This window comes from Meriones unguiculatus, chromosome 8 (assembly GCF_030254825.1).
Source record: "Meriones unguiculatus strain TT.TT164.6M chromosome 8, Bangor_MerUng_6.1, whole genome shotgun sequence".
Lineage (NCBI taxonomy): Eukaryota > Metazoa > Chordata > Mammalia > Rodentia > Muridae > Meriones > Meriones unguiculatus.
Window position 1 is genome coordinate 78,884,354 of NC_083356.1, and position 24,761 is coordinate 78,909,114.

The 24,761-nt window shown below is 43.1% G+C and overlaps 1 protein-coding gene and 1 long non-coding RNA gene across 3 annotated transcripts; one reads left to right on the forward strand and one right to left on the reverse strand.

Annotated features, from left to right (window-relative positions):
• Positions 1 to 8,664: 8,664 nt before the first annotated feature.
• Pdcl (phosducin like) lies at positions 8,665 to 17,119 on the reverse strand. 2 transcript variants are annotated; one of them, XM_021656960.2, is made up of 4 exons: positions 16,961 to 17,119; positions 15,274 to 15,426; positions 13,646 to 13,827; positions 8,665 to 11,015 (listed from the first exon to the last, which is right to left on the reverse strand). In XM_021656960.2, the coding sequence occupies exons 2-4, from the start codon at positions 15,419 to 15,421 to the stop codon at positions 10,464 to 10,466; spliced, it is 882 nt and encodes a 293-aa protein (XP_021512635.1). In that variant the 5' UTR covers positions 15,422 to 15,426; positions 16,961 to 17,119; the 3' UTR covers positions 8,665 to 10,463. The 2 variants fall into 2 exon arrangements, with proteins under 2 accessions (XP_021512635.1, XP_021512632.1); XM_021656957.2 differs by having other exon boundaries at positions 15,250 to 15,426; positions 16,961 to 17,118.
• Positions 16,170 to 24,106, forward strand: LOC132655889 (uncharacterized). The gene is made up of 3 exons (XR_009593832.1): positions 16,170 to 16,405; positions 22,037 to 22,082; positions 23,380 to 24,106. It is a non-coding gene; the product is annotated as an uncharacterized LOC132655889 (long non-coding RNA).
• The last annotated feature ends 655 nt before the right edge of the window (positions 24,107 to 24,761 follow it).

Sequence of the window (24,761 nt, forward strand, 5' to 3'; positions counted from 1 at the left end):
AGAGGGAGAGACTCTTTCCGTCACTGTGGGTAAAGGCAGGTGCTCCTCTGACTTGGATGTTCTCCTGTCATTATTGAAGGGACTATGAAAGGGGAGGGAAATTTGAACGCACAGAGGGAGGCAGAAACCTGGGGTATTCTAGAGCAAGACCCAGAGAAAGCACCAAACCCAGGTAATGTTGCCGTCGAGCTGCCTTGGGTTCCTTGATGTTCAAAACACCTAAGTTGCTAGATGCCGCCTGGTGAGACGTCAGAGGTTCGGTTCCACCCGTGCATGTAAGATGCTGATCCCTAGAGTCCCTAGAGTCCCTCTATTCCTGTCCCGTTAGATTTTTTTCACTGCCAGTGAGTATGATCTTTGCTCCTTAGAACTTCAGGAAGACATCTTCAGAAGCGGTTCATGCCAGAATGGGAATGAATATGGTGAAACAAATACCCGCCCTGGCAGGCTGTGTCTCTTCAGCTATCTTGGGAGGTTGAAGAGATTGTTGGGGGGGCCATAGGCAGACAAGACATACTTTATTCAGCAGCACACAGGCGGCCACAAGCAGGCACACATTGAAGCACACAGGCCAGCACTGGGCCTGCAGACACACACACACACAAGCTGGCAAAGCCTAGAGCAGAGGGTAAGAGCTCGCAGCCCCTGATCTCAAGGCCACATTTATACAGAAGTCCACACTAGTGGCCTTCTGCCAGGTGTAGTTACATAACACATTGCATCACTACTTACTTTGAGGGTTCTCAGACTTGTGGTGTCAGCTATTTTGTGCTGACTCATAGCCCCCTGAATGTCCAGTGTCGGCCATATTTTAGCTGACTCATCAGATACGCACATGAGCAACATACCTAAACATAAGCTGTCCCTGTGGCCTTCTGTTTCTACACTGAGATACACATGAAAACATTTTAGGTGTCCGATTGACATTTAAGTCACTTTAAACTTTTGAGTTACGGATGGTGGTTAAGTTTTTCTTTAAGATTAACAGTAGGACTTGGTTTGTTGGGTAAGTTTAGCTAAATTTTGTTAAGGGTTACAAACATCCTCAGATTAACATACGGAGGCACAGGATTGCCATCATGAGTGGTTTGTGGTATGATATACTACCCAAAGACAACGTTGGGGTCAGGAAAAGAAATACTATAACTCTGACCACTTAGGCAATGGTCACAACCATGCTCCAAGTCCTGAGGCTTCAGATGGACCTTTGAAGTAGAGTTCTGTGTGTTTATCCACACAGAGTTCACAGTTTTTATGGATTTCCTTGGGTTTCTTGACTCAGCTGCATCTACCTAGGAAGCCCTTCCTTGCATGGTCAGGATGGAAATGAATGTAGAAGCTGCAGACAGGTGGAAGGCAGCCAATGCTAAGTGGCCAATTCTGCCTGACCCCCTTTCCAGTTCCTTGAGTGAGTATGGCTGATGGAGGACAGCGTGGTAAGGTGTGGGATTCAGTGTTCCATTATGAGTCCCAACAGACTTCCCTTGGAATCACTTCTGCAGGCTTTAACCAGGGGCTGGGCTGACCTTTCACACTCCCCTTCAGGAAGAAACCAGCCATTCCTCTAGCACTTAGATTGAAGAAACAGTAAAAGCTTCAGCTACAAGGTTGTCTATATCTATATATATATATATCTATAGAATATAAATATAGCCACATATATCCCCATCTATCTCTTCATATATACCTATGGCATCCTTGGCGGTCACAGGCTAATGGAGAAAAGAATGCAGCTAAGACATTTACTCAAATCTTAGAGAACATCATGGGTATCCTAACATCTTATCTTAGTACTGTTTGCTCAGAATTATTTCTGCCTTAAACTCTAAAGGGCTGTATTCTAAGATTATACTCAGTCTTGGGCAGGATGTTTCATTGCCATATTTCCTCCTGAGCTAGAATCTTTTTTGGGAGGGGTGTTGAACCCAGGAAAGCATACACACTAAGCAAGCAGCTGAGCTAGATTCTCAGCCCTCTTTGTTTTTTTATTTGAAGATGTAGTCTGGTGGCCTTGAACTTATTCTATAGCCCAAGCAGGCCCTGAATCTGTGATCCTCTTGCCTGAACCTCCCAAATAGCTAGAATCACAGACCTATCTGCTACTTAGACCTATCTAAATTGACATGTTGAGAGTGTACACACAATATCCCAAAGGGGTTTGTCCAGAAAAGGTCAGGGTAAGGCCTTCTAACACCCGAGTACTTCCCAGCTCCCCTATGAAGACTCATCTTGATTAGAAAAAGCTTCCAAAGGTAGATAATGCTATCCATCCTCACAGTCCTAAAGGATGGACATGGGTCCTTCACATGATTAGCAGTGGTAGAAAAGCCAGATACATAATTTTGTAGGTCCTAAAAATCAACTAGAAGGAACGTGAAGCCATAGTTATTATGTTGAGCCTATCTTATGGACAAGAAAACAAATTATTGCAAAGAGGGAAAGACAGAAGGACAGTAACAGAACCCAACCTGGAGGATAAAGAAGAAACAGACATACTCCTGTGCAAAAAATGAGACACCTCCACTCCCCTCACCTTACTATCTAATCTAAGTCAGATGAGTTATTTCCTTCCTAAATGCCTTTTGACATCATTTAGGAAGGAGTGTTAGGATAACCACAGATTTGGAATAGCAGTGACCAACGGAATTCTTAGGGGATGCTCATGGCACAAAGTCAGTCAGTTCCAGCAACATGGGAGAGAACTGAGTCCAAAGAGTTGCTGCTGGGAGTGGGAGCCGATGAGGCAGAGAAGGGAACTGAGCTCAGGGAGCCAATGACTTCTCGTGTAGGTTAACTGTCTTCCTGTCAAAGCAGTGAAGACAAACATGAAGAGTAAGGATCTGGGAAAGACAAGGGAACTCTGTGGTTGGATATTAAGCAAGGGGCTTCCATCTTTGATCAACAGGGAGTAGGGAATCGGTGGAAGTTTTTAAAATGAAAATGTTTCCTTTACGGTTGCTCTGACACTGTCATGAAAAGTCATTCCCACCCAAAATGCTGCATGTAGGCATAATTCCTTCATATGGCAAACACACATGCCCTCAACATACATCAGATTCCGTACTGAAAACATTCATGCACAAAGAAACATTCTTGTGTGTGTATCTGTCATACATATACACATATGCAATTGTACACATACGTACATACACACAAACATATAGAGAGCCACATGTTTCTGTAGCTGCCTGAGGCGGCACAGTCCTTACACACACTCCTGCAGCCTAGAAACACTCAGCCATGGTGCACCTGGCAGGAGGGCTGAACCCAAAAGCTCCCTGTTAAATCCCTGGACTCTGGTTGTTTGGCTTGTATTCCACAGGCCAGCCTGACTTTTTTTTTTTTTTTTCCTTTACAAGTCAGGAACTAAGGAAGAGCACCAACCCCATGCACAAGGCTCCTTCCTGAATGTGTTCTGAATCAAGGACAGCACCAATCACCCCAACCCTCATCAAACTGGGCCCTAAAGAGAAAAGGTAATTAGTCCCAGAGAAAAGCAGCCTCTTGCTCTAGGGATATAGGCCTGGGGAAGGGGGATTTGCCTTCAAATAAAAGTTAAGGTGCTCCTAAGGTCCCAAGCTCAAAGTGTGGTCAGTCACTCCCTCTGTAGAGCCTCCCATGGCAAGTTCTATGTGACCCCTGCTGCCATTCCCTCCTGTGATTCCAGGAGGACAGAGGGTACACTCGGGGGACAGGGAGTTTCAGTTCCTGCTACTCTGTCTTCCTTCGCGTGGCTGCATGTCCTTTGCATGAGCCCAAGGGTGTCCATTGCTTACAAAGCTGTGGTTATTCATCAGCAAGACCACACTGTGGCATCATTAGGAGCAAAAGGCAGTGCAGTGACACATCTCTGCTGTGCTCTACTCTATGTGATATACTGTGAATGGAGTGTGTGCAAGAAGAGGCAAAACTGTGGGAGCCATGGGTGTGATCGAAGAAGGGATTGGTTACTCTTGTGTGTGCAGGAACAGGCCCACATAGAGGGCTCGTGAGGAACAGGCAGCCAATGAAACATGAATATACATCATGGCTCGTAGTCACTGTGCATGATCTTGTGTGCCACTGTGAGCAGAAACGTGTGAGGGACTGGCGCTATCGAAAATTCAGATTCTCAATGCTGCTATGTGATTGCCTGTGACCACGCGTTTGTGTGCACCATTATGGACATGGGAGCTTGTATCTCTGCTTGTCTGCTAAGTGGGATGTGAGTGCACACCCTGGATCCATATTTCATGCCTGTGTACTCGTAGAAACCAGGCAGAAACTATGCATAGCTGCAGGACTGCATGTAAGCACATGTGGGCTTGCAATCACCTACAAATGCTTCTGTATACAAGTTGATATATCTGAATGTTAACCAGGGCCAACTTGAACCCCAGCAAGAGCTGGTCCAGTTTCCAAAGCTATTTTACAAGCAAGCTTCACCTTCATCCTACCCAGTCACCTTCATCCGTTTGCCTTCTTGGAAGGTAAGGTTGAGAATTCAAGAAGAGCTCTAGAGGGAGCCAAAGCCAGAGGATTCTTTTTAACTAATGTGGGAGAAGAGGAAGACGATCAGTAGAGCAGGTTTGCTGATTTGACACAAGCTGGGGTTATCTGGAAAGAGAAATCGTTAGTTGAGAAAATGCCTCTCTTACGTTAGCCCGTGGGCAAGCCTGTGGGGTGTTTTCTTGATTAATCATTGATGTGGGAGGGCCCAGCCCACTGTAGGTAGTGCAGTCCCTGGCCAAGTAGACGTGAGTGGTAGAAGAAAGCTGGCTGAGCAAACCATGGAGAGCAAGCAGCCATAACTGCTTGCTTCCTGCCTCCTGGTCCCTGGGTTGAGTTCCTGTCCTGACCTCCCTTCCTGGTGAACTGCAACTGTAAACTAACATAAACCACTTCCTCCCCAAGTTGCTTTCAGTCGTGGGGTTTATTGCAGCAATAGAAACCTAATTAGGATGGGCACTTCATTGGATTTTCTTTCTTACTTTGTTTTTTTTCTTTTTAGAGACTAAGAAGAAAAAAAATGTTAGAAGTCACTCATTCTTTTGCAGAGTAGTCTCAGCTTCACCTTCATACCCTATGACTTAGCTCCTCTCCTTTTAAGACCTCACAGAACTGAGCAGATTTCCTAACATGAGACTTAGACATGGAAAAAAGAATCACTGAATCATGTTGCCTCTATTCTTAGCATTAAGTCTCTGGAACCAGTGAGTCTGAGGCCAGCCTAGTCTACAAAGCAAGTCAAGGACAGCCAAGGCTGCACATACAAACCATGTCTCAAAAACAAAACAAAACAAACCAAACAAACAAACAAAAAAGCAGTTGGGACAATATCACTCAGAAATTGTTGTGAGAAGTATCTAATATAGTTCATATGAAGTTCTCACCCTCTGGCCGGACAAATAGTCTCAGTGCATTTACGCACACTCACTGATTCAGGCTAATGACTCATTGGACTGAAGTTCAGCTAAGTATTGTGGTGCTCTCATCTAGGGAGCTACATGTCTGCCCAGGGTCAGATGGCACTGCCTTTGGGACATCTCTTCCTTCTTCTCCCCTTGCTTCTCCTACTGGCCCTTCACCTCGACCGGAAGCTGAAGTTAAGAGGATGCCCGTTGTACTCATCAAATAACATTCTACTTTCGCCCATCATTGAAAGTGTGGGCGCTCAGGGTTTGCTTGCTCTTGTTTTATAGAACAGATTCTCTGATGTTAACTCACGCATCTTACCAAGCACCCCATTCATGCAGCCGCTGAACTGTGTATTCCTCACTCCTCTGCTGCCACCACGTGGCTATACCAGTCATCACCAGCATTTCCATGTGACTTGGCAAGATTTGAGGTGTTTTTTTTTTCTTTAAAATTTTTAAACATGTGTACAACAGGGGCTGGAGAGATGGCTCAGTGGTTAAGAGCACTATTTGCTCTTCCTAAGGACCTGAGTTCAATTCCCATTACCCACATAGCAGTTCACAACTGTCTGTATCTCCAGGCCTGACACTCTCAAACCAATGCACATAAATTAAATAAAATAATAATAATAATAAAAACATGTGTACAATGTATCTTTAACATAGCCATCCCAAACCCCTCCTCCAACTCCTCTCATTTTTTTGAGAACTTCACTCATCTGTACTGCATCTACAGCGTGTCCACCTCTCGTACCCTCCAACTCCCTGTCATCCTGTTCCCCGACCCCCGCTCCCAAGTTCATGACCTCTCCTTAGTGTTATTATTACACACTGACACAGATATAGCATGTGTGTACACAGGTATATACAACCTTGGAGTGCATTTAGCATTTCTTATATGTACCTGTGTCCAGGGCTGACCGTATCTGGTTAGACAACCTATACAGGATCTTGTCCCTGGAGAAAACTGATTCTCCATCTCTCCCCAGCCATTGGCCAACTGGAGCTCTTTATCCAGGGGTGGGACCTTGTGGAATTTCCCCATCCATGTTGGTGTTGTCATTAAGCAGCTCCTGCTCACAATATTCTTGAGATTTCACAGGTATGGTTTCTCTGTCACGTCTAGGACACCGCTGGCCTGATACTCCAGCTCTTACATTCTTCCTGCTTTTTCTTCCGATCCTTAAATGTACAGTTTTATTGAGGATGTATATGTTGGCATTGGGCACCCAGTAGTCATATTTTCTCTGCATTTGACAAATTGTGAATCTCTGTAATAGTCTCTATCTACTGAAACAAACAAACAAACAAAGCAGCTTCTTTGATGAAGAGTGGGAACTACATTTGTCTGTGGTTATAAGGATAATTATTTAGAATATCATTAGAAATTATGTTAATTTAGGAAAACAGAAAAAAATTAGGTTCTCTTTTAGGGTCTATGACCTCTCCATGACAGCTGTCTAGGTTTCCAGTGACAGTATGAATTCCTTCCCAGTGAGCTGGCCTGAAGAATACCAGGCAGCTGTTGTTTAGCCCCGAGAAAAAAGTGCCACCATTTAGCTATTGGAGGTATCTTGCTGACTGGTCACTGTTGTGGTTTCGTAGGCTTTACATCTGGGTAAAAATGAATAGTGTATGTGTCTCTCTCTCTTGGCAGCTTCCAGTATGGTGAAAGCCAGTCCTTAGGGAAGAGGCTTCAAGATCAGTTTAATTCTTCAAACTCCTGTATCTAAAGTGTGCAGTGTCTTCAGCAATAGGGTTTTACCTTCAAGTTCTGGAAGGCAACCAAAGGGCAAGGGCAAAAGCCTATGTTGTTTTCAGAGTCTCTTATGAATCCAAATCCAGGGGAAATTTCCCATGCCCATGGCTCTTCAGGGAAGCACCATCACCTTGTGAGATGTGAGAATGTGTGTTTGTTCATCTCTGTGTCTATGCATATGAAGGTCAGATGACAAACTACAGGAGTTGATTCTCTGCTTCCACATGGGTTCCAGGGATGAAATGCAGGTCCTCAGGCATGTAGTGTAAAGTGCCATACTGAGCCATTTCAGAAACCCTGTTCTTGTTTTTGTTTTAAGGCAGTCTTACTCTGTAGCCTATGCTGTCCTTCAACTCAAGGCCATGCTTGTACTTTAGTCATGGGATTACTAAATTACTGGGATGTCATAGGCCCCACTACTGTTGCTTTGCTAAATAATTGTGCTGCCAAACTATTTGTTTATACGAATAGGTTGCTGCTTTCAGCCTTCATCAGAGAAGCTCCTGTCTACTGTAAACAATTCTTAATGCACTCATAACGAGTCAGAATGCTGAAGATAAATGACTGCTGAAATGTTTACCCTAAATAGGACATCCATATTAACCCCTTCAAGGCTCAAGAAACATTGCAGGGGAAAAAAAATATGTTAGAAGATGGAAAGGAGTGCTGGGAAGTGTCATCTTCTGGACACGATTGGGCCCATGAAATCACAGTAGCTGACTACCAGAACAAAACTGAGCCCATCAACAACCCATACTAGGGAAGGGAGGGGCTGGTGAGGTCCTACCCATCTCTCTGGAGATATACACAGTTAACACTTTCTAGGTGAAGGAGATTAGCCACTAAGTTGCCGTGCTCAAGTAAATAGCCCACTCCATGGTCATGTAAGCAATTATAAGCAGAGCCCACACACACAAAGAATGTGAAAGGAGGTTCACTGCAAAGAAGTTCAGTGGGTGAAAAGAATAAGACAAGATAATGGGAGAGTATGGTCAAAATATATTGTATTTACATACTATATATATGAAATTATGGTAGAATAATTAGATCATAGATGGAAGAGGAGCTCATGTGGCCCCACTCCACCCTAAGGACCTATTGGCAGTTAATGGTTGCTGAGAGAAAGGGAGACATTTTCTTCAGTAGTGTAGCTGCTGGTAAGATGCCCAGGATCCAGTCAATAACCCCTTACTTACATCCATGTAAGCAACCCCAACTAAACTCAGTGGACCATCAAAACCCAAAAGAACAGCAAATTAAAACAGGAACTATTTGGGAAGAGGAAAGAGATCAGCAGGAAAGGGAGGAAGACAAGAAAGGGTAGTCTGGGTGAACATAATCAAAATGCATTACATTTGTATATGAAATTATCAAAATTATTTTCTGCCAATTTTCTCAGTGTCTCTTCTAGACATCTGAACTATGAGTGATCCAAGACACAGCTGAAATCACAAAGATGTTATGTGTTTTAGCAAAATGCTGGGAATTTAAATAGCTAATATACAGTGGCTGGGTCAACATGGCATGGTTTATTTAAATGGTGAATTATAAAGCCACTGACTTATTCAGAAGTTTTACATTATACCAAAGTGTTTTAGTACGTACTATTGCATAAGGTAGAACACAGAATTCAGTAACTATCAATTGTATTAAAATTTTTTTTAAAAAATGGAAATAAACTAGAACATTAACATCAGTTATCTCTGCTCATAATGATTTTCTTTACTTCTACAATGAGCTCCTTAGTCAGAAAATGACACACTGCTCTTGTTGATTAAATCCAAGTTTCAAGACTCCTTTTCAGTTAGTTTCTGAGCAACCGAAGATTTCAAGTGTGAATACTAAAGCTAATATTTACTTCCAGGTTACATTTCATTTCCCCTGATAGCAGGACATACAATTTAAGGAACAATCAAAAGAGAACAGAAAAAACAAAAAAACAAAAAAACAAAAAAACAAAAAAAACCTTCAATGACAAATTTTATAAATACACACAAATACATAAATCTAGAAAAAGTTATAAAAATGGTAACAGGAATTATTAGTAGTAAAATTTTATGGCTTTTAAATATCTTTTTAGCTTAATTTTATCATATGTTCTCTGATGAACATGTTTCATAATAAAAGGTGTTATCATAAAAAAAAGTTTGCCATCTTTCTAAAAACCAGCCACCAAGAAAATTACAGTATCTCTACCAATGGAATATCAACAGCTTTTAAAATGTTACAGAAGAGTAATAATATGAAAAAATTCTGATCAGACTGTAGCTCAGTGTGATCCCAATGTCATTTAAAAACAAAAGCCTACAAATACACAAAAACACCTAAATATGAAATATGCCAAAACATAGTGTTTAGGTGGTAGAATTATATTTTTTAAACCATCTGTGCATCTGTTTTTTGGCCAATTTTCCTCTACTAAGTAAAATTTTTGCATAATATGCAAAAAAAAAAGCTTTTAAAAAAAAATCTAGGTTAAACAAGACGTTACCTTGTTAAATAAGAGAGGAATAGACACTGATGAACAGGAGTACAGGAAGGTCCTCCTGAGGCTTTCAAGCTCTATACCAGTGTCAGTCAAAGAGATGCTTTCCGCCCAGCCGTCTACAAAATCCATTCTTTCCTGTTCATACTTCATCACGGTGGACTGAACCACTGACTCCCGCAGCAGGCCACTGATAACGACAGCACCAGGCATCTGGAACCTTTCGCTTTGTTTAGTTTTGACAGTGCTGGGCATCAGATATCTTGGGGCCATGTACATGCTAGCTAAGCACTCACCCCTGAGCTACATTCTCAACCTTGTATGGATCCTCTTAAGTCAGACCCTGGTGGGGAAGCATCCAGAGAAAACAAGTACAGCCATGAGTCTGATTGCAAGTAAACATGATTTGCAATCAAGTGATTATGGAAATGCACTATTTATGTTGCACAGAACATACATTCACTAGGGAATTCTACTCTCAGACCTGGTAGAACTCTGAGGTCATCAGAAGATAATTTTTAAGACATTGCCTTCAAGAGTGGCATGTCAATATTGACTAGAAACAATATCAGAAATGTCATGCTGGAGAAGTAAACAGCTCAAGAGCCTGGCTTCCTGTTTATATAATTTGAAGTCACTTTACTGCTAGCCACAAAATGAGTCAGCATTCTGATTTAATCTAAGAATTTCTTGACTTTCCACATACTAAATGAGACTACAAAGAACAGCTGTAAAGCCAGAATACACAGGAAGGACAGAAATAAATACAGACATGTGTCCTCCAGCCCAAACAATGAGATAGCTATGGAACTAGATTATCAGTTCAATCTATTTCCAGATCGCTGTCTTCACTGTGACAGGTGGCAGAGTTTCGCACAGATGTCAGCACCAAGACTTCCTTTTCTGGGAGTAATCCAAATTCCTGTAGGAAAGCTTCAAGGTCTACAGCAAAGAAATCTTCCCCCAGCTGGTCAGTGACACGAACAAAATTGCCAATCAATTCACCCGCCTTGTAGATGAGCAGAGCAGGAAGGGCATTCCGGGTAAAATGACTGCTGGCCCCAATAACTGAGCTCCTCACTCGGCAGAATTTGACAGCTGGGTACTCTGTGGCAAGGCAGATCATGCAGCCATTCATGGCTTCGGTCCCAGGGACTCCATCTTCATAAATATGAACCATGATAAGGGTGCTTTTCTGTTCTTTATCGACCATGTCTAAAAACCCTTCTCCGCTGGAGATCTCAAAAACTTGCTTGAATTGGGGCCCTTTATGAAACTGCTGCCGCATCTCTTCCATCCTCTGCTTCCGATACTGCTGCAGAAACTCTTCATCATCCAAGTTCTTGTCCACTGTACTCAGCTCCTTCAGAGTCATCTGCAGGAAGATCAGCAGAACAAAGACAGACAATGGACATGGTTGATCAATGTGGCTATGCCCCTGTACTTAAGAATGCATGATGCTCCACGCTAGTGTCTTACGCGCATTACATCTCTCTCTCTCAGAAGTGTCTATGTATAGAGGTGTTCTGTACATGCATCACATGCGTGCTGGTGCCTGTGGAGGCCACAAGAGGCCACTGGAGCTCTGGGATCTGAGGCTAGAGAGTTTGTCAGCCACCACGTGGCCTCTGGAAACCAACCCTTGGTCCTCTGAAAAACAAGATTTTACTTTATTTGCACAAATTCACACAAGTCTAAAGTGCAAGACTAGGATTCAAACTGGATCTTTAAAGAGATTTGTTTATTTATTATTTATACAGTATTCTGCCTGCATGTAGGCCTGCACACCAGAAGACTGGACTTTGTAAGATCTATTTTCATCATTTTAAATTATGTGTACATACGTGTCTGAGTGAGGGCATGTGCATGTAAGTGCAGGTGCCTGCATAGTTCAGAAGAGGGTGCCACTTCCTAGGAGCTGGCTTAACACACAGCTGGAAGTCACCATGCAAGAACAGTACCTATCCTTATCCACTGAGCCATCTCTCTAGCCCCTTAAACTAGACTTCAGAAACTCCAGTTTTTAGCTACAATACCATATTGCCTCTCATTCCAAAAAGGCAGCTTCACATAGTATCACTTCTCTGATGAACAGTCTTTCTGTCAGTCTTGACAAAGTATTACCTTAGTCACTCTTATCCTTTTCTGAAAAGACATCACTTCCAAAGGAACACACCTCATTGCTGCTTTGAACGTACATCCACACGACACAAACTCTGAAACTCTTTTAAGATTTACTCATTTTATGTGTGTTTTGTCTTCACATATTTATGTGCACCATAAATATATAAAGGTGCGAGGCACCTTTGGAGGTCAGAAGACCTGGATCTCCTGAAACTGGAGTTCTGGATGGTTGTGAACCACCATGTGGGTGCTAGGAATCAAACCCAGGTCCTCTGCAAGGACAACATGTGCTCCTAACCACTGAGCCAGCTCTCCAGCCCCAGTTTTTTGTTTTTTTTTTTTTTTTTCAGTTTTGAAACAGTTTTAGAACAGGCTGGCCTGGTACTCACTATATACACCAGGCTGGCTTCACACTAACAACCCTCCTGTCAGCCTCCCATGCAGGTGAATCACAGGCATGACTGCCAGACCCAGCATCTTTGTTAGTCACTGACTGTAGTTGTCTGGCTTCAGCAGCAGCAGCTGTGAGCCTCTCATAACCTGCTTTTCTCTCTAGGTAATTTTGACAAATAATAACCGGCCACGGTGGCTCACATCTTTAATCCCAGCAGTCAGGAGGTAGAGGCAGACAGTTCTCTATGATCTACAGCCTGGTCTACACAGTGAGTTCTAGGCCAGCGCAGTGAGACTCTGTCTCAAAAGAAAAAAATAATAATAATTTATAAATATTTCCTCAGGTTTCTAAGCATTTTTTACAAATTGATATACATATGACATACTAACCTTCCCCCCAGCCTCATTTCTGCCAGGCAAGCAGTTCTGGTCTACAGGACAGGGGCAGAATCTCTCAAATCTGACCTCTGTGGTCACATTTTGGTTTCTCTGTTTAATGGCTGTGAGCAGCAGACACACTGTGCTGCAGTAAGCTTCCTGACAGACACCTTCCTCCTCTTGGCCTGGTATAGCAAGAGCTCTCTGCCTAATCTTGCATAGACTAGAGGTGGTAATCAGGAACCACACTAGCCCTGGGACACTGGGATGGTGTGGTGTCATATCTAACCAGCACCCTTCCGAATTCTGTCTTCTTCCCATCACTCTAACGTAAGAGTCTCTTGCTTGGCTAAAACTGACAGGGCCTCCTTGCTGACACAGCCTTTGTCTAGGTTTGATGCCCTGAAATCATTTCCTGCCAAAAGTGATCAACTTTTGGCTTAATACTCTATCTGTACACTCATGTTGGCTGATATGCTTAAATGTCTATTTGCTATTACCATGTGTGTGCATGCTCTATAGCGCTATAGAGCATGCACGTGGAGGTCAGAGGACAGCTCTCTGTGGAGCTGGTTCTCTCCTCATACCTTTACATGGGTTCTGGGGATCGAATTCAGGTTACCAGGCTGGCAGAGCAAGCACCTTTCCCCACTGAGCCATTTCACTGGCCCCAGTACCTGGAGTTTTTAGCCTCAGGCCACAGCTAACTGATCTTAGGCACTCCTGGACACTTCTTCCTTGGTCAGAAAAAACAGACCTTTAATGAGGAGTTGTCAGGGACCTGGACTCAATTACCTCTCAGAGTGTCTGTCCTACTTACTGCCTCCATGAAATAAATAGTCATGAATACGATTAAGAAACGAAAATATACGCCACACTTTCAAGTGAGTATTTGAGCTGCACAACCCAGGGGAAGTTAATGACCTCATTTAGCCAACGAAAACACAGACTCAGGAAGAGATTTTTGTCGTAACCATGTATAGCTGAGCTGAGACTAAATTCAGATGCACCTGAGTTGTGACAGGGCTCCTGATTTGCCCTGCACTTCTGTGCTTCCTGAATCACCATGCCCACTTCTGGCAGCCAGGGAAGTCTTGAAGAAGCCATTACCTTCCCACTGATTTTCTCCTGGAGGTCTTTCTGTCTCTGTTGCTCCTCTTCATCGTCCAGATGGGACCTGCAGGTCACAGACAGCTTTTTGATCAGCCGCTCCATCTCCCGGCACTGTTCCTCCCTCTGCTCTGTCTCCAACTGCTTGAAGCGGCGCCAGTCATTGATCACACCTTTTGGACCTGAGTAGTGCAAGCATGACCAAAAACAGACAAGGGGCTTTGGACCAGCTGGTATCTGCAAATAGGAATTTACGTCTGCATGAAGCTTGCTCTATCTATGACACAGTTAGCAGGAGCCTCTATGTACCCTTACACAAGACAGAATGTTCTGTATACAATGAGGTCTATCACAGAATAATTTCAAGAATTAAATGGCTAACCTCATGGCCAACATGGTACAAATTATGATCCATCTACTCAAAGGTAAACAAAGAAACACTTAGGAAGAGCAAGGGAATTCCAGAGAGAGAATTCTTGGTAGCCCACAGCTACAATGTAAGCACTCCACAGCCAGGAAGACCACATGTTCACAGTCAGCCTGAGCCATAAGGTCCTTACTCCAAAATCCAAGGGCTAGGAATACAGTTCAGGTGCAGAGTACCAACTAAGCATTCACAAGGCCCTGGATTTGATCCCCAGCATAAAAGGCAAGAGGGGCAGGATCAGACAGTTCTATATTTCTTGACATAAAAGATACTCTAAAATTATTAGGAAAAAGAAGAGGAAAAAAAAAAAAACAGTGACAAACTAGGCATAGTGGTGCATGACTGGAGTATGTCAGGAATCCCTACTGGAGAAGCTGAGGACGGAGGATCATTTGGGATCAGGAGTTCAGAGCCAGCCTTGAACAACGTAAACATAGGAAGACACTATCTCTAAAAAGAAAACAAAAATGACCATTTCTTATTCAATAATATGTCAAAAATTTTAAAGTTGTTAACACAGTAAGAGGAAAAGTGTAAGGAAAAATACTGCACTGCTGGCTGAACTACAAGCACCGCCTCAAAATCTGACAATATTATCATGAAGTGGGCTGGGCTGTAGCTCAGTGGTGGAGCACTAGCATAGCATGAGCAAAGTCCTCCGTTAAACTCCCAGAAAAAGAAAGTTACAAACTTAAAACGATACACAACAGTACAAGAGCCACTGAGATGACTCAGCAGGTGAAGACCCTGCAGTCCAAGCCTGGAGATCTTGGTTAATTTCTGGAATTTAACTGTAAAGGTAAGAGGACCAACTCCAAAAAGTTCTCTTATCTCCATACTGGTATCTTGAAATATGTGACCACACATATACACACAATAACAATAGATTTTCACTTAAAAACTAATAGTGTGAATATGCCATTTCTAGGAATTAATCCCACCTGTATACTCACATATGATTTATGGATTGTCAAAACCCAGTCCAGCTTGTTCCCTGCCGTGCTGATATGCATACAGATTTGCATTGCAGAGAAAGCAAGCACAATGAATGACTACACTGGTTATCTCTGGAAGTAACGTGGCACTGGAGTTGGAGAAAGAAGAGCAGGACTTCTAGCTGATACACACTTTAAAGGCCACCTTGAGTCAGTTTCCAGAGCTCAGGGCCTTCCAGTACCTGTATTGATTGAAATGCCTTCACCTGCCAGCTCAGCCTCCGCAGGCATGGAACTGCTGGCTGGGGCTCCCCTGTCTCTGTCTTTGTCTTCATGGTCACTGTCCTCATCCTCGCTGGTGCTGTAGTAGTACTGTAGTTTCTCCCCCAGCAACTTATCATCCAAGGTTGTCATGGTGTCTGGAAGAGGGCAATGTAGCAGATTTTTTTGTTTTATTTTGTTATGTTTTGCTGGCTTGAGAAAGACAGACATGAATCTGAACCATACAAGGTGCCCTTGGGCTGACTTCTGACAAGTTACAGGAATCAAAAATGTTTTTAACAAACCTCAACCATGGATCTATGCCATAGTTTACAAGGCTTGTTACAGAAGGCAAAACCAAGGCTTAGATAAGGGATGTTCCTTTGCCAAGCTCTAAAAACAAACGCTGTAGCTGTAACAGAACCACAGATGTCTGACTGCAGGAGCCTGAAAGCGTCTTTACTAATTGTGTGCACTGGCTAAGAGGAAATCTACTGGCTGGTGGTTTTTATTCATACACTCTTAGTTTTAAGCCAGCGATCTACCAAAGTGGGGTAAAGTCCTCTGAGGTCGGAGGGACTTCAAAAGGGACCACCAAGGGTATACTGTTGAAACTAAGTCATTCAGTCCTCTGCTTAAGAGCCTAGATTCCTGGTCTCAAGCTGGATCAACTCTGACCAGCTAAAGCAGGTCTCCAGAACAAAACTTAATAACCCCATGTTTAAAGAACACCTAGGACCCAGCTATTTTGGCGAAAGGTACAGTTCAGCTCTTTAGAAGTTTAAGGATCCAGCAGGAATGACTAGGGAAAAAAGCCCTTCCTCCAGGCACACCAACACCACGCCACTTTCAGGAGATACTTAACACGTGGCATTTACACCATTACAGTGTTCCTCTCTCCCACACAGCAGAACCCCAACAGCAATCAAGAGGAAAGTGCCAGCACCAGGGAAGGGAAGATAACTTTACAAAGATCCTTGTCAGGGATGTGGCAGAGGGACACAGCGCGGTCCGAGAGAATCAGAGATGTGCAATCGGTGAAGACGGGGCCAGAGGAGGAGTGTACTGAGGAGGCTGGGTTGCTGAGACAGGAAGCCAGCACTCCAGCAGACAGAGGTGGCATGGACAGAGCAGAAGGTAAACCTTAGGTGTGTGCGGTGGGGAGCAGGATAGTAAACTTGAAGAAGGCGAGACCAAGGAGGGGCACAGAGGAGAAGAAGCAGTGAGATGGGCAGGGAAAGGCTGGCAACAGAGGCCGGACGGAGGACTGCAGGGCGGGAAGGTGTGTTCAAAGGAAGCAGGGCACTGAAGAGGGCAGGGCTGAGGAGACGGAGCAGAGAAGGGCGGGACTGAGCTTCCAGGAATACGGAGCTTTTAGGAGACGGGAGGGCAGGGAGCAGACGCGGGGCAAGCCGAGCCTTCAGGGACAGACTGAGAAGGCGGAGCCAGAGGGAGGGCGGAGCTGAGGAGGCGGAGCACACGGTGGAGTACGGGGCTGGAGAGGGGCGCGGTAAGGAGGGCGGTACCGATGCGGGCACAGAGCCCCAGGGGATTTGGGGGGAGCACCAGAGAAGCGGGAATGCAGGCACCTAGAGGCGAGGTGATCCGCCCAAGGCGCGCAAGCCCCTGCCTCCGCCCCACCCACGTCTAGGCCCGCCGCTCCCTCCCGCCGACGCCTGTGCAGTTAGTTACCTCGCCTCGCTCAGCCAGTTCCTTGTGGGCTAGCTAGCAGCTCCAGTCACCGACAAAGAGTGCTCGCTTAGAGAAAGTGCCCGAAGGTCTTGAGCGAGAGAGAAAAGCCACGGAAAGTGGATTATGCGGACCAATCAGGCGGCCTTCCGGCGTCATGGCGGACGCGTGCTGCCCAATCACAAGAACCGGCGTCCGAGGAGGCGCTACCGGTCCCATCATAGGACAAAATACCTCGACATCAGGTGTTTCGCCATCTGAACTGTGCACTTCTGGTTTTAAATAATACGAAAATTTTATTAACTTCCCTTCCAAATTTCGAAAGGAGTTACAAATGCATTGTCTCGGTTCTTCATCAGGTTTATTAAAACGAAAAAACTGACTCGAAAACATTAACTTCTTCAAGAATAAGTAATTCAAAGAACAGAAGTTAAAACTTAAAAAAATACAAATCCAGGCCAGGCTTGACAACCAAAACTTGTATGACAACCTGAATTGGATTACTGGATAGGAAAAAGGTATGGACAACTGAAAAACTGAATAGCTTATCAACTAATACTAGTTAATTAGCTGGCTCAATAGTTCACACAGTCTACTGCAGCTATAATTGGTGATAACCTTTGAAAATTCTAGAGAAAGAGGTAAAGGAAACTACCGTAATTTTGCAAAGTTTTGTTAAACCTCAAGAAGATTTCAGCTGGGTGGCGCACGCCTGTAATCCCAGCACTCAGGGAGGCAGAGGCAGACTGATCTCTGTGAGTTTGAGTTTGAGGCCAGCCTGGTCTACAAAACAAAACAAGTCTAGGACAGCCAAGGCTACACAGAGAATCCCTGTCTCGAAAAAGCAATTACATACATACATACATACATACATACATACATACCTAAGATGATTTCAAACTGCTTAGTTTTAGAGTCCAACACACAACTGTGAAATTGCTCGTTAAAAACTGTGTGCAAATGAAATCATATAAAAGATGCTCAATTTATATAAAATAGTTTAAAATAGGGTTCTTAATTTGAAGAAAGAGGTTTTTGATTTAAGCTTCTAAGATCACCCATATGTTACTGCGAATTTGTCTCCACGCATATTCGAAACTATTCAGACTATCAGAGACAGCACCCTCTAGTCATCGGTTCCGGGCCCCGCCACACCCCACTCACCATCACACACACCTTTAAAACCATGCATTTTAAGCTGGCTGTGGTGGCGCACGCCTGCAATCCTAGCACTCAGGGAGGCAGAGACAGGCTGATCTCTGGTCTACAAAGTGAGTCCAGGACAGCCAAGGCTACACAAAGAAATCCTGTCTTGAAAACCCAGGATAAATACCTTGCTGGATAAATACCTTACCTTATTCAGCTCTACTGCACAGTAATTTTGTTTATGATCCTCTTTAAATGGCACAGCCGGCACTCAGAAAGGGTATCTCTGCAAAAGAGATCCCTATAAATATTTTTAATGAATATTTGAGGGTCTGTGAGATGGCCCAGCCAGCAAAGGTGACTGGGGACCTGAATTCAATCGCTGGGACATGGTGGAAGGGAAGAAGTGACGCTGAAAGATGTGCTCTGACTGCTACATAGGGGCGTGCCCCACCCCCATGTAAATAAGTAAGTTAAAAATGTTTTACATATATGTTTAGGAAATGCTCTGGCTTTACTTTTACTTTGATTCAGTTCTCCCTAGTAAGGCAATCTTAAAGTTCACTTCAGTGCCACCCAACAATCCTCCATTTCCTTGGGCAATTCCTTCTCTCACTTTACGAGAAACAGTATATTTTCTCTCAAATTTCAATATTTCAAATTTCAATTTTCCTCTCCCCTCACTCTAATAACCTTGACTCTTTTTTTCACCTGAAAAAATAAAAACAACCAGAAGATACCTGCATTTGATTCAACACTCAAAAGGCATCCAACATTCTCCTATATCCACTCACTACATGAGTCACTGGTACAAAGGTTCCCCTTTCCATGAGCTAATGACACCGTTCCTCTTTCTCCCCTGCTTTACCAGGCTTCCTTTCTACAACATATTAAAATACTTTCTCATCCTTTTTATTAATATTTGTTTGGATGTGCATTGATGTTTGTCTGCAAGTGTGTCTGTGTGAGGGTGCCAGATCCCCTGGAACTGGAGGTACAGTTGTGAGCTGCCATGTGAGTGCTGGGAACTGAATTTGTGTCCTCTGGAAAAGCATCGAGTACAATCCCTCCAGCCCCAACTTTCTCATTCTTAAAAGATATAAGACAGTGGGGGCTGGAGAGATGGCTCAGTGGTTAAGAGCAATGGCCATTCTTCCAGAAGTCCCGAGTTCAATTCCCAGCAACCACAATGATCTGTAATGGAATCTGATTCCTTCTTCTGGTGTTTGTGAAATCAATGCACTCATATACACAAAATAAATAAGTAAAATTTAAATATATATGACACTGTGTTTTTACCTTTCTGATTATTAAAAGTCTAAAATTGAGGAATAGCTATCAATTTTACAAAAATGTATATCTTTTAGCCTAATCATTCCACTTACTGAGGTTCATCCTATAGATAGGGTTGCAGGTAAATATTGTTACATTTAATGATGGAGTTATTATTTTATTAATAAGTAATTAATAAGAAGTGTGGAGACCCATATCTGCAGAAGTTCCAGCACTCAAGATGTTGAAACAGAAGAGTCACTGATACCCAAGACCAAGTAGGGCAAAAGAGACCCTACCTCAAAATTATAAAATAAATAGATCCATATATATCAGCCCAATTTCTAAATAAAAAACATGCAAACAACATTTATTATACACATACACATAAAGACAAAGCTAGAAACCAGTGGCAAATATATAAGAAGTAAAAGTTATCTTTGCAGAGCAAATGAGAATCAGAAATAGAAGGAACACTTTTTTACAGTTTTTATATGTAATTTTTAATCATCTAATAAGCATTAGCTATTGTCTTTCTCAGAAGCCAGTGAAGTCATGTGAGGAATCAAGTTCAAATTCTGAATCAACTATAAGCTCCTAAACCAGCAGTTCTCAACCTTCCTAATGCTGTGACTCTTTAATACAGTTATGCTGTGGTGTTCCCCAACCATAAAATTATTTCATTACTACTACTACTACTAATAATAATAATAACAATAATAATAATGTCTTCGTTATTGTTCTATTGCTGAAGAGACACCATGACCAAGGCAACTCTTACAAAAAGAAGCATTTAATTGGAGACTAGCTTACAGTTTGGAGCAGTGGTCATCAACTATAGGTCACAACCCCTTTGGGGATCAAATGATCCTTTCATAGGGGTTGCATATCAGATACTCACATTAAAATTCATCCCTCTCCATCCCTCTGACCAGATCTGTTTTCTTACTCTTCTTATGAAACCCCAAAAGTTCTAGATATCCCTTCTTCCATTTCTTATTTGTCACACACACACAAAGTTAAGGCTTATTCCCACTAGTCCACTGAAGCTATGCTCATCACAAGAACCACAGATTTCACTAGGCAACCTTTGACAAGTCATCACTTTTCCTCTTGTAGATCCTTCTCTGGTTTTCTTTTTGTTGTTGTTGTAGAAATTTATTTCATTTTTATTTAAATGATTTGCCTACATTTACGTAAGTGTACATGTGTTCAGTGCTTGTGGAGGCCAGAACACTGTCATATCCCCTGGAACTGGAATTATATTACAATTGAAAGCTGTTATGTGAGCACTGGTAACCAAATCCAGGTTCTCTTAAGAGCAGCCAGTGCTCTTAACCACTAAGCCATTTCTGTAGCCTCGTTCTCTGGTTTTCTAAACACCACTTTCTCCCATTTTCACCACGTCCACTGAGTTTCTTGGTGACCTGTTTCTTTGCCTCTAAATATGCTGTGCCCCAGGATGAACACACACACGAACACACACACACACACAAACACACACAGTTTTTTAACCATTTATGAAGAAGAGAGCCTAAAACTAAGAATGGAGGCACTGGACAGGTAGCACAGAGATTTTAAGAGCACATACTTAAAAGAACCTGAATTATATTCCCAGGACCATGTCACTAAACTTACAGCTGCCTGTAATTCCAGCTCCACGGGATCTGATGCCCTCTTCTGGGCCCATAGGCACTGCATCCAACACTCACAAACCCACACTTAGGCATACACTTACACACATAGTTAAAATTAGAATGAAAAACTAAGGCGAGAGCCATGCTTTTATCATCCAGCCTTGTAATCTACTACTATTTGCCTGGGTTGCTTGAGCAATGAGGTTGGGAAAGTGAGCCAATAAGTCCAGGCCACAATCAGTGGATGGAGACTACTTAGGTAAAAAATTTTTAGATGATTGTGAGGTTAGGTAACAAAGCCAGAGAGGTTGGTTGTCATAATTATTTGAAAAGGGCAACTTAAAAGCATGAGGGAATTTATATGAAAGAAAGCAGTTAACACAAAAGACAAAACCCAGAAGGGAAACAGAAAATAAATGTAAATGTAATAGTATTATGTATGCACATGTCTGAATATGGATTCGTGCGTGTTAGTGTAGTGCTGATGGTGCCCCATCTCTGGGAGCTAGAGTTAGAAGCAGTTGTGAGCTGTCTAATATGAATGCTGGAAACCAAATCTGGGTCCGCTACAAGCTCAGTATGCCATCTCTCCAGGCTCTCTCCTTATACATTTTTATTAGTTTCTGTTACTGTGATCAAAATACCTACTAGAAGTAATTTAGGGAGAGGAACTGTTTTGGTTCAGTTTCAGAAGGTCCTGGACATCACATCAGGGCACACCTGGCCATCTGATGTCCAAGGAAATAGAAAAGTCAGTACTTGAATGAGTCTCTTTGTATTTTGTATTCCAGCACTTTGTGTTCCATCTGGGCCTCCTTAGCCCATGGGATGGTGGCACTCTGTTCAGAGCATGTCTTTCGTTTCAGTTAATTCTCTCTGGAGAAAGCCTCCCAGTTCGACCAAGAGATGTGCTTCAGTTTCCTGAGTGCTTGTAGGTTCATTCAAACTGACAAAGAAGATTTACCATGACTTCGTTGAAAAGATGTTGCTTACACCTCCTTTTATTTTTTCTTATTTCTTTCAGATGATTTTAGATTTACAAGTTTTTAAAATAGGACCCCTTCTATCAGGTATGGCTTCAGTTACCTGCCTTCCCCATGGCTGGACACTTTAGAATTTCACCTGCTTGCTCTAATTGGGTGATGGCAGTGACAGATCAGGAGGGCTGAATGGACCGTTGGACCTAAGTTTCCAAAGTCCCAGGATCGGGCTAGAGGTTGGGCCAGGCTCAGAAATGCAAGGTTGCTCCCCTTGCCACCCTATTCCCACTGCTACCCCATGCGATGTGAATTCTATGGAAGGATGACATACTGTGGACCTCAGGTTGTAGTGAGCCTAGTGCCGCATGCCCACTGGAGACCTCCAGCCTGAGGGCTGGGCAGTAGCTGGAGTAGAGAGGACCTGGGGCTCATCCTGGATGGTCTCATTAGAAAGATGTTAACTGAGAAGACCATCTGCTGCTTGGAAGACTGTAGCTTAGCTTCAAGAACATGTGTAAGCTGCAATCTCTGCTAAAGTGGGTGGAAGAAGTGGAGATGAACTTTTTGGAAAGGAGCTGATGAGATGGCTCAGGATTTAGGAGCACTATAATGTTCTTCCGAAAGACCGGGGTTCAGTTCCCTGGTGCAGGCCCACAAGAGCAAGCAAACGAGAACCTTGCTGCCAATTTCTTCTGCCAGCTGTGTACTTCACCTTTGGCCTTGAGAATGGTCTTCTGCTGGCTAACAACTACTTTGGGCCTGAACAAACCAGCAGTATTTTACTTAATAGGCTGAGTATAGGTTCTCCAATGAGGTCTGAAACCCAGCCTTGAAAAGTAGCCTTTCTCCAGGCAGTGGTGTTGCATGCCTTTAATCACAGCACTTGGGAGGCAGAGGCAGGTCCGTCTCTGAGTTTGAGGCCAGCCTGGTCTACAGAGTTCCAGGTCCGTCTCTGAGTTTGAGGCCAGCCTGGTCTACAGAGTTCTGCGACAGCCAGAGCTACACAGAGAAAAACGAAGGAAAGGAAGGGGAAGAAGGGGAAGGGGAAGGGGAAGGGGAAGAAGGGGAAGGGGAAGAAGGGGAAGGGGAAGGGGAAGAAGGGGAAGGGGAAGGGGAAGAAGGGGAAGGGGAAGTGAGGGAGAAGGGAGGGGAAGGGAGGGAGGAGGGAGGGGAAGGAAGGGAGGGAGCTGGAAAAAATCCAGCTGCCAAAACACAGACAAAAACCTGTCTCTGGGATTCATGTTGTTGCATAAATCTTGCCTCAAGTGTGGACTTGATCTAGGGCCTTGCTTCTAGAGGACTAAAATATCACAAAAGTAGTGCAATGCCACTTCCAAGACAAGGGTTTAAGACCAACTTTTCAGCTCTTCCTTTTCTCGCCACTTAGATGAGCCAATCTCATCCAATTTCCTACCGAGGCACATCTGGCAAAGAACTGACAAACTGGGCTCCAAAGAAGAGGCAGCAACGAGGCCTTCATTCCAAAGTCCATAAGGACAGAGATCCTGCCAACCATCATAGGCACAAACCTGGAAGCTTATCTCCCACACTGGAGCAGTGAGATGGTGGCAACTAACTTCTAGACTGCAGTTCTGAAAAGACTCAGAGGACCCATTTAAGTCACATTCACCCTGACCTAGAGAATCTGTGAGATAGTAAATGCTGTTGTGTTACACTGCTATTTGGGGGATAATTTCTGTGATTAAAAAAAAAAAAAAAAACTAATGCAGGGAAATGCTAATTTTCTTTATCCTCATGTATACATTTTTAAAAACTCAGTTTTCTAAAATTTTATTTTTTGTGTGTATAGGTGTTCTGCTTGCATGTTTATCTTTGCACTGTGAGTGTCTGATGCCTGTGGCAGCCAGAAGACTACCAGACTCCCTGGGACTGGAGTTAAGATTGTTGTGAGCTGTTATGTGGGGGGTGGAAATTGAACCCAGGTCCTCCAGAGAGCAGCCTGTGCTCTACCTACTGAACCACCTTAGCAGCCCTGGCAAACTAAAATTTTAAGGAATTCATCTAAGTTGAGCTTCATAGTATAAATGATCCTTTTCAGAGGTAGACAAACAATACAAGCTTATTTGCTCAATATTTCTGAAATAAAACTATATCCACACAAAAGTACGTATATAAATGTTTGTAGCAGCTTTATTTGTAATAGTAAAAAAAAAAAAATCGAAACAACTCAAATGCCTTTTAATGGATGATGGGTAAACAAACCATGGTACATTTATACCATAGTATACTACTCAGCAATATAAAGGAACACGCTATCAATACATGCAACAACTTGGAGAGAGTTCAAGGTACTTGTGCTGAATTGGGGGGAAAAAGCCAATTTCAAAAGGTTACATATGGTATAATTTCATTTATATAACATTGTCACCAAGAAAAAATTACAAAGATGAAGAACAGGGTTCAGAGAGTATGGGAAGAAAAACAATGTGAATCTAAAGGGCTAAAAGAATGAATGAGAGGAAACAGATGTTATCATAGCAATGGCCTTTCTGCAAACTTACACTTGAAAAAACTGCGTTAAGAACCATCTATATACCACACCGCGTGGGTGGGCATACACAGGTGAACAGATGTGAAACTAAAGTGTAAATAAGATCTATGGATTGCACATGATGTCAGTTTTTCTGGTTCTGATACTGTACTAGTTATGCAAGATAGTATCATGGGACAAACTATGTTAAGGGTAAATGGTAATGTCTGTACTTTCTGTAACTTCCTATGAATCTATAACTATTTCAAAATACAGAT

What these genes read in the sequence shown, in the direction of transcription:
- Pdcl (XM_021656957.2), bottom strand. Translation starts at nt 15,421, where the DNA reads ATGACAACCTTGGATGATAAGTTGCTGGGGGAGAAACTACAGTACTAC. An exon ending in AGGCATTTCAATCAATACAG is followed by an intron (nt 13,828 to 15,249) that starts GTACTGGAAGGC and finishes TGCACTACTCAG; the next exon opens with GTCCAAAAGGTGTGATCAAT. An exon ending in AGGAGAAAATCAGTGGGAAG is followed by an intron (nt 11,016 to 13,645) that starts GTAATGGCTTCT and finishes ATCTTCCTGCAG; the next exon opens with ATGACTCTGAAGGAGCTGAG.